Here is a 10,537-nt window from a genome sequence, read left to right as displayed (position 1 = left end):
TTATTTTCTTAACTTAAAATGCAATACAACAAACTAAGCACGCAACACACAAATAACTTAAAATGCAAGAAAAAAAAAAGCACACAACACACAAGCAATTTATTTAGTACGATACAAATCATCTTCAATCACGAAACATTCCAAACTTTGTCCATATGTGCTTCACTAGATCTGCTTGCAATTCGTGATGAACATTTGGATCACGCAACTCGGATCTAGCACGCACATGATTTGCAAAAGTGGGTAACACCTCGGTTGAGTATGGTTGCGGTGTACTAGATCCACTTCCCTCAGATTGCTCAAAATCAGTCCAACGTTGAGCATATGTATCTCGTTCATCCTCAACAATCATATTATGTAATATGATGCATGACCTCATGATGATACCCAAATCAGCTATGTCCCACAAGCGAGCTAGTTCACGGATGATTTTAAATCGAGCTTGAAGCACTCCAAAAGCACGTTCGATGTCCTTCCTACAGCTCTCCTGTTGTTTTGCAAATAACTTATCGGGTTCACTTTGAGGAAGTCTAATCGATTTGACGAAAGTTGGATAAGAAGGGTAGATACCATCAGCTAGATAGTATGCCATATTATAGGGACGTTGATTCACAAAGAAATTCACCCTTGGAGTCTTACCCTGTTCCACATCATCAAACACCGGTGACCGGTCTAGAACGTTGATATCGTTCAATGTTCCTGGACATCCAAAAAAGGCATGCCAGATCCATAGATCATGAGATGCAACTGCTTCAAGAATAACTGTTGTGGTTCCCTTATCCCCCCTAGTAAATTGACCTTCCCATGCTTTAGGACACACTACACCATTTATCCTTTATAACAACAATTGAAAAATGTTGCCAGAACTATGAAAAACGTTGCCTAAAAGTATAGGGGACGTTTTTCAGGGGTCTCCTATACGAGCGTTGCCTATAGTCTATGGGGACGTTTTTTCATGTTCTTTGGGCACACTTTTTTGAAACGTCTCCTAATCCCTAGGAATAGGGGACGATTTTTTGGGGAATTTGAGGGGACGCTTTTAAATGTTGCCTAAAGGTCGAACAATAAGAACACGCGAAAAACGTAGCCATAGAATATAATTTTTTTTAAAAAATACTAAAGCCATGATCATGACTGAACCATGGCTAATGTTATTTTTTATATAAAAAAAAATCTAGCAGTTGCACGTGTTCAATTCATGGAATTTTTTTTGTCTATAAGATGAAATCAACTAATTCCTTACAATATATAGTACTAAAATATGAAAGCAAAATTTGACTAATCCGTACGAGTAGAACAACATATTTTACCATTCGCATATCAATACACATTTATTTTCAATGATACAAGAACATTTCTACACCAAATACACACATAAATCGAACCAATGCCAAGACATATTGCAGCGTGTTCCACATAACGACCAACATCACTTCATTCCACTTAATCCACTTCATATCACCAGCTGCCTTATAAGTTGCTAGTAAATAGAAAAAAGTAGAACAAGTCAATGATACAATTAATATGCTTAAGGAAAACAAAACAAGATTTAGTTTAAAAGCACAAATTTACCTCACTACCAAAATCAACATATCTAGGAGCATCAACCCTGTTTGAGTTTAATTTCTTTCCACAAAATATAAGTGGCCTTGACAAATGTAAGGTTCATGGACTTGCTTCTAAAAACTTATGGATGTCTGAAATTTTTTTTAGAAAGGGAATTTTCTGCTAAGAACAAAGAAACTCAAAAAATTTCATTCATAACTATCATGCAAATTGCCATTCTTTATCTTTCATAATATAACAACAGCAATGCAATATTAAATTCAAACCCAATTAGCAATTGCAACCACAATACCATTCCACTCCGAATTCATTGATGGGGTCAAACGAAACATACACACCTTATGCCTAGCCAACACAATGTCAAGTCTAGTATTATCTAATTATAATAAATTCAATTATATATATATAAGTTCCTTTTACATATTAAGCTCACCAACTAAATTTACCTTACCACCAAAATCAACATGACGCGAGCAGGAGTATTTACCATATGAAGCTAATTTTCTTTCAACATAATAGATGTAACCTGAAACAAAAATCAACCATTAAATCAATTCCAATTTTCACATAACCGTTGAATTGAAAAAAGGAAACTCATCTTTGAAAAGATGGTGATGTCGCGCAGTTCAAGGGATATTAGGGTTCAACAATGTCTCAAGTTTCAACAAAATTTCACTATAACTTATGTTCTCTTCTAACTCCATATACACCAAAGTTTCCAACAAATCCAAATCTAACTTTCAAAAGCACCAACATCACAAGCTAAATATCATGATCCACCTTAATATAATATAATAAACCTTATACTAATTACACAGTTACCAATTTAAATAAACAATTACTCAATAACTTCATATACAATTTGAATAAATATTATGATTCACCTTTAACATTTATTTCCCCAAATACTCCCGATCATGCATGGTACTCTACTGTCATTCCATCCTACATTAATACTTCTAAGAAGTTATCCCAATAAAAGCATCACTTCAAGAATTAAAATTTATACAACATCAAGTTTGCAAGTTTCTAAACTAATTTCAACTAAAAACATACCATAAAGACTTAATATGATTGGGGTCATTTTCAGTGATGTTAGTTTTACTATATTAACAAGATTAATCCCATAAATATATTCCATCAAGGTGAAGCCACAAGTTGAAGCCAACCCATTTAAATCAACAAACATTCAACTAAGTTGATCATCAATTCCATCAACTACACTTAGATACAATGTAAATAATAATGAGCCATTTTGACATGCCTTAGACGAACATACAGTAGCATACAAAAAGATAAAAGCTCAATTCCTAAATGAAAACTAAACTAAGGTCAAAACCCTTCAAGCTAGGTTAATACCAAAGAAAGAGCTAATAAATAAAACTTTTACATCAAGCTAGGTTAGACATGCCAATAAGGTTCAAAGGAGGAAGCCCTCGAGATAAAAGTCAAGACGATGAGTAAAATATTGCACAACCAACACAAGTTGCAGAAACATAAGTAAGGGATGGTAGTTGTTACTAAACAGAAAGGTCCCACATGGCCCACACAAATAGAATCAACAACAACAACAACCCTTGGCATATTATGTTAGAGCAATGCTAGTGTCAAACGCTTTAACACACTCCATTGGTCACACTCTCTCTAATTGGTCCACGTCATCCATATCTTGAAACATTTTCTGGCCTACCGCTTCTTCAGGTTACTGCATCTTTTATTTAGTCTTCTACCAAGACCAACATAGGGAAACAATTGATCTATCTCCCCTGTTCAAACCACCAGGACCATCCCTTCATCTAACCTTAATCCACCTCCATCAACAACCACTCAACTTCAAATTTGTTGTCAATCTCTCATTATGACCTTAATAAAACACCAAATCCATCTCTTAATCCACTATAAAACTTTTGTTCAACCACCATGGCCATTTAAATTTTAGATCAACCAAGGACAAGCAAAAAAACACCATGGCTCTCTCTTTTCAATCCAATTGAACCACCATGCCGTCTTACATGCACGCCATCAGCGCCGAAAAACGTCATTTAGGTCCGGGCATCATCCGACCTTTATCGCACAAACCACCATACTTGATGGAGAAACGTCACAAGGGTTACACAACGAAAATGAAATACACTATTAGTGGTGGCAGAGATACAAGAGATGGTGCACCGATGCAGAAACTAAAGGGTCATGGTGGACGGTGGTTTAATGGAGTTTTTTTGTTGATGGTGTTTTAGTGAGATTTGTAAACAGTAATCAATACTCAGAAAAGGAAAAAAGAATAAAAAAATTAAAAACAAAATAAAACAAGCTAACTTGGAAAACCGGTTAACAAGTTAAGGTTTAGAATTATATGGATGACGTGGACCAATTAGAGAGAGTGTGACCAATAGAGTGTGTTAAAGTGTTTGACACTAGCATTGCTCGTTATTTTACTAGAGAATGATGGTTCAAAAAGTTCAAAGTAATTTCATTCCTGGGAGCTCACTAATGCTCCTTTGGTAACTTTACCCAACTTCCTTCTTCATTTGAGTAAGCTAGTACCTTATAATTAACATATTAAATTATGCAAGAAAACTAATCTCTGTTCAAATTCCTATTGGCGATAGTCTTTTGTTCTTTGAAGTGTACGGCCCATGAGATAACATGCATTGAAATTTTTGTGGAGGCGGCTTCTAAGATACACTTGGTATTTTCAGTATTTGTGATACCAATTGTGACGTAATCACATTTCACATTTGTTAATCAAATTTAGTTTTAGGTCAACCACAAGTTATAGAAGGTCAATGTTGGAGTACCTAACTTAGAATTAGTTAATGAAGATCAATCTTGCAATGCCTAACGTAATAGCAAGTTCTAATGATACTAATACCATATAATTTAGAATTCAAATTATGTCTTATAGTAATTTCAAATTGGGATTAAGAGCAAAATACGAGAAAGCCTAAGAGTACCTTGAGAAATGTGTCAAGAATTTGAAGCCATTCACAACCATTGTTGCACCGTGAAGTCTCTTTCTTTTATCAAATATTAGCTCCAAATCCAAGTGCCCCAAAAGTAGAAATAGCATAAAAAGTCCCTGCAAACACTATTATGAGAGAACCACACAAACTACCTCTTTAGATTGACCCACTCCCATGTTTCATTTGCTAGATTCATAATTCATATATCATATGATAAAGCATGAGATTCATACTAGATATTAAATAGGAATATCAAAAGAATTCTATATCTTACAAGTTTTTTTTTTGTAGCACAGAATAAATACATCGCGGTTGCATCTATGAAGTTCCGATACTCCAAAAATGCCAAAGTATTGTTGTCGCACACATATCCGATAGGTCCCGATACTTAGCAGGGAAGTACACAACAATTAAAATAGCTTAAAGACTAGAATCATAAGGCCAATTTGATATGCCTAGCATCAAAATATCAAAATAATGGTCAATTTGATATGCTTAGTATCAAAGCCATGGATTAAAATAGCTAATTCCTAAACAAAACAACATATAAGGGATCCCATTACACGTTTTGCTTACAAAGTGATATACAGTACATCTCTTTTTTTCCCATCTATTAATATAAGCATAAAAGGAACAAGTACTTTAAGGTCAACATCTCAATTAAACTAGTACCATTATCATTATAGAATACACACCATAACACAAACATTGCAAGTGATCATTAATACTATAAAAAAAAAGTATTGGAGGATAAAATTCTTCTGAATAAATTAACCTAAATTTTTCATTGTGATATCCATATACCATTTTGATATATCTATATATTCATTTAGTTTTTCTTTAAAAAAAATCATTTAAATGACCATATTCACTTTCAGACCACATGATAAAACCTACTTCCTTCTTCTTTCCTCAAACTCAAAGAACAAACTCCCACTCACACATTCCTTCTATCAAAACTTGTTTTCAACACTTTCACTTCAACTTCACACCTTCCAAACTTATCCACAATCCTAGATACATAATAGTACTACGTAGAAGCCACAAAAACAAAAACTAAATAAATAAACAAAATTAGAATTTAATTTGAATCACAACGAAATTGTAAGATGAACAAAGAGAATAGAAGATAAGATGCCAAAATTGAAAGCATAAGAGAAGGAAAATTAGGACCTTACATAGAGGAGTGAGATTAGGGTTTATAGCGGTCTCACGATTGCTACGATTGGAATTTGGACAGCAAAATTACGGTTCATGGTGGTATCGCAATTGAAATCTGGATTTCAGATTAGGATAGTCACTAAAGAAGAAGTGAGAAAAAGAGAAACTGAAAGATCAAAGGCAAAACTCAAAAGTAACAATAGATCTGATGGAACTTTGTAGATCCGATGGAACTCTGAAGATCCGATGGCGGTGGAACTGAATGAGAAGAAGAGAAATAACAAGTAACTTGACGTTTTAGAAGAGAAGGGCAATTTGGCGTTATCAAAATAACATAAGGGTAATTGTGTAGTTTTCATATTTTCAGCCATTCTCTCTCATCTTTCGCATTAGGATTTTAGACAAGTTTTCAATGCAACTTTGAAAATCGTCCCCAAACGTCTCTATGGGGACACTTATTGAATGTCACCAAAAATAAATCTTATGCACACTTCAAAATCGTCTCCAAAAAGATTTTAGGGGACATTTATATGTTGTTACAAAAATATTTCTAGCAACCTACATAAAACGTCTCCTAATCTATGTTTTAGGCAACAATTTACACATGTTGCAAAAAAAAGTGTTGCCAGAGACAATAAATGGTGTAGTGACAATTTTTCCACTCCCAGTGCATGCAGTCAATACTCCCGATCATCCCTGGGAACCCCCGCATTTCACTAACATGTAGTATTCTTTGAAGGTCATCTTGGGTTGGTGCTCTCAGGTACACTGCCTCATACAATCGTATGATTCCTTTACAGAATCTACGTAAGCACTCCAATGCTGTAGTACCTCCTATTTTGATGTATTCATCGACCGCATCTGCTGCCACACCATATGCTAACATTCGCATTGCAGTTGTACATTTTGCTAAGGGTGATATACCTTCTTTGTCAGTGGCATCAACTCGCTGGGTGAAGTAGTTATCACTACTTGAAAGGTCTCCAACGATTCGAAGGAAAACGTGTTTTTGTATCCGGAACCGACGACGAAACATTGCATCGTCATATGTAGGCTCATTGGCAAAGTAGTCGTCAATGAGTCTTTGGTTTGCCACTGAATGATCTCTATTTAAATCGGTTGACGATATAAGTGTCTTCAGCATCACGGTTTTTGAAGTAGGCTGTGAAATCATAAGGATCCATTGATAATTTTTGGTGATATTGGAAGTAGATATGAATAAGATTTGTGATATTGGAAGTAGATCTGAATGCAATTTGTGATATTGGAAGTAAATATGATAATTTTTTGTGATATTGGAAGTAGATCTGAGTCCCTATATATAGAATATGTGTGGTGGACAGTGATGATAATTAAAGTCACGTATGCATAGTATGTGTAAAGCAACTACTGAGGAATACCATGGGCTGTGATGCATAGTATGTGTAAAACAAGTAGTTTGGAATACCATGGGCTGTGAAATTAAATTCAAGTATGCATAGTATGTGTAAAGCAAATAGTGATGAATACCATGGGCTCTGTGAAATTAAAGTCACGTATGCATAGTATGCATAATTATTTAAAGTAAACATTGGGGACTAGACAACACTGACAATTATTTAAAGTAAACATTGGGGACTAGATAACACTGACAATTATTTAAAGTAAACATTGGGGACTAGACAACACTGACAATTATTTAAAGTAAACATTGGGGACTAGACAACACTGACAATTTTGACCGAATACAAACAAATATTACAGTGAAATTAATTTCCATACAGCTCACGCTCCAAGTTTTCCAACATTTCTTTTTTCCTGTCATTGAGATGCTCTTGGGAACTTAACTTTATGTACAATTTCATTTTCTTCAATCTATTTTTCTCTTGTTGCACTGCAGTGTACTCTTTCATTTCTGCAGTGTACTCTTTCAAGTGTTCAATCTCTTGCACCTTCATTTCTTTGAATTTAACCCACTCATTTTTCTCCTCCTCCAAGGCAGCGTCCTTGCTTTGCTTTTTTCCTTTTTTTTTAGCTGCCTCCCTACCCATTGGACGAGCACTAAATCCTACAGAGTCCTCGTGAGATCTCTTAGATCCACTACTTCCTGAGCCAACATTTCCTCCTACTTGACTAACATAACGTGGTTGATCACGGAGAGCGCGCCATTCTTCCTTTAAAGTAAACTGAACATTCTTCCCACATGCATATAATTCCTGGGCTTTTGCCTCCACATCATCTTGCGACCAACCGCTTCCTTGCAAACGCTTAGCGGCATCATAAGCACCAACCCATTTATTTATTACTTTGTTCATGTAATTAAAACGGTTTCGACATGCAACTAGATCACGGGGAGAATCAAATGAGCAATACTCATTACAATACTCAGCAATTTTACCCCAATATGTTTCTCCTCTCTGGTTTCTCCCAACAACACTGCTTGTTCCATATTTAATCCATGCACTAATTAGCACCAAATTTTGTTGAGTGTTCCATGCTGGTTCCTTACTTTTCTTGCTCTTAGGAGTTGAATCTTCAGTGCCTTCATCAGCAACTGCCATGCCACCAGAAGTTATTTGTGTTGAAAATTCAGGATATTGAGATGCACTACCACTGGGAAAATTTTCATTCTCCATTGGCATATAACTATGAAACGGGGGTGTTTGAGATGGATATCTCATCATCGATCCATAATATCCATAAAAGTTTGGAACAGAGGATGACTGGTTGAAATTTGGTGTAAAACCAAAATTAGGTACGTTTTGAGGTATGTTTTGAGGACGTTGGTTGAAAAATAGATTTGGATTTGGATGATTGTTGGGATTTTCGTAGTTAAATGGGAAATTAGAATAATTTTGGCTGTTGAAAGGATTATTATTGGGATCCATTTCACAAAAAAGAAGATTAAAACTTCACTTAGTTTGCTAATAGAAAGATAATAATGAGATGAAGATAGTGAAAAACTTGGTTTTTTTTCTGTGTCCAAATCAAATGAACCAAGTCTCTATTTATAGAGGAAAAAAAATCATGAATTTTGGTATTTTTTTTTTATAATTATTTTTCACCGAAATAATTGATTTAAAAAATTAAAATCATAAAATCTGCGTGACCAATCAGAGCGTGACACGTCTGCAGGCTTATCCAAAAAGCAATCCCTCTCTCTTCTGGTCTGCAGCTCACACGCTGCTGTCTGCGCGTGTGCTGCACGCGCCTGTGCGGTCCAATTGCACGCCACCACGTGGCATTCTGTGGCAGATTAATTGGTGTTGAATCCGTTAATCCTCTCTCTCATCCAGCAGTTCATTCAACACAGCTTCAACATGCCATTGCAGTGGTTTTCCTTGTTGACTGTCAGGTTAAACACTCCCATTGCACATAGTCTAATACGAAACAATTATCTTATCATGTTTCTTATCCCTTTCACCTAAATACCCTTTGTTCTTTTGTAATTGTCATTTTTTTTTTTTTGGCTTTTTATACTCCATCCGTTCCTTTTTAAGTGTCGTTTTAGAGTTTTAACACAAAAATAGCGAAGTGTATTTTTGCACACTTTTTTTCTATTATACCCTCATTTTGATCCACTAATAATTTCCTATTTTTTTCACACACTTTATCTTTCCAATAAATTTAATATGTAACAAACAATTGTTAGTTACTACTCTCTTTCTCCAACAAATTCCTCTTCTTTTTTGTGCGTTTTATCTTTCTCTCATAACAAACAATTTTCAATTTTCTAAATATTGTGCATATCTCTTGAAATTTTTAACAAGTACTACTCATGTTATTTATAGAATTTTAAGTCTTCATGAAACTATTATCATAGGTAACAAAATTTTGTTTACGTAACACACTTTGTTTTAAAACAAAACAAACAAACTTTGTTTAAAAAAACAAACTTTAGTTTTTCAAATATACAGCATTAATTAGTTTTATTGAAAAATATAAGAACAATTGACAAACCATACCCTTAAAATACTAAAACGACAGTTAAATAGGAACGAAAAATTCACTCTAAAAAGACACTTAAAAAGAACGGAGGGAGTATATAAGAAGACATTTGGCCTTGATATGCTTCTAGATGGTGGAAGGAGTTGATCACATTTGAGGAAGTTGCTAGACCGAATTGGTTCAACAAGGAGATGTGGTGGGTAAGGTTTGAGCTAAGGTGTTTTGTTGGTTAGATTTCTTTTTTGTTCCTCTTCCAGACTTGTTTATCCATTTTGAGTGTTGGTCGGAGAAGCCAATGAATTTGCCACGCGATAATTTGGGTTGTCAGGAAGGCAAGAGAAGAGCGATTTTCCTCCAACTCTGTTTAAGGATGGATGAGATTGTGGAGGAGATTAAGGTGTTGTCTTGGCATTGGAGTTTAATAAGATTGAGGAATGCCCCTTTAAGATCAAATTTTTATTCTTGCCGACTAGTAAAGTCACAATAGATAAAAATATCCCACATTGAAACCTTCCAGATCTACATATCTTTACTTGTTGAGTTGATGGGTGAATGAGAACTTATAATCCGAAATTTTGTGGTGGATTTGAAAGTTGAAATTAGGGAAGTACCTATATTTCAAATTCGCCATGGATTTTCCGATTATAAATTCCGCAACGCCTTTGATTAAAAGAAAAAACTACTCTGGAACACTGTATATGTTGATATCAATCAGTGATGTGACTCCTACAAATATCAGTGAATTAAGAAAGCCATTCCCCTCTCTTTTAATTTTTTTCTCTTTATAGAGAAATGCCTTTAAAAATATATAGGAACATAAACTGTTTGATAAAATGCATGAAAGGAGGAGCGAAGTTTCATAACAATTGCTTTTTTCTTATGCAGAAGGTATTATATGATCCTAATCGTTACTCTTTCGT

At 34.8% G+C, this 10,537-nt stretch overlaps 1 protein-coding gene and 1 long non-coding RNA gene across 4 annotated transcripts; both read right to left on the bottom strand.

The window, feature by feature from the left end:
• Positions 1-1,195: 1,195 nt before the first annotated feature.
• LOC146905130 (uncharacterized) lies at positions 1,196-6,036 on the bottom strand. Of its 3 annotated transcripts, none has more exons than XR_015019283.1 (4): positions 5,708-6,036; positions 4,521-4,645; positions 2,013-2,092; positions 1,196-1,480 (listed from the first exon to the last, which is right to left on the bottom strand). It is a non-coding gene; the product is annotated as an uncharacterized LOC146905130 (long non-coding RNA). The 3 variants fall into 3 exon arrangements; XR_015019284.1 differs by having other exon boundaries at positions 2,018-2,092; XR_015019285.1 differs by lacking the exon at positions 5,708-6,036 and adding an exon at positions 4,804-5,641.
• A 1,082-nt stretch (positions 6,037-7,118) lies between these two features.
• On the bottom strand, positions 7,119-8,844 carry LOC146905129 (uncharacterized). Its single transcript, XM_085727857.1, has one exon. It carries the CDS (start codon positions 8,555-8,557, stop codon positions 7,439-7,441), a length of 1,119 nt encoding a protein of 372 aa, XP_085583983.1. The 5' UTR covers positions 8,558-8,844; the 3' UTR covers positions 7,119-7,438.
• Between the last annotated feature and the right edge of the window lie 1,693 nt (positions 8,845-10,537).

This window comes from Medicago sativa, chromosome 7, assembly GCF_051527215.1.
Source record: "Medicago sativa cultivar Bolivia chromosome 7, Bolivia_mono, whole genome shotgun sequence".
NCBI lineage: Eukaryota > Viridiplantae > Streptophyta > Magnoliopsida > Fabales > Fabaceae > Medicago > Medicago sativa.
This window is presented reverse-complemented; position numbering and strand designations above follow the sequence as displayed.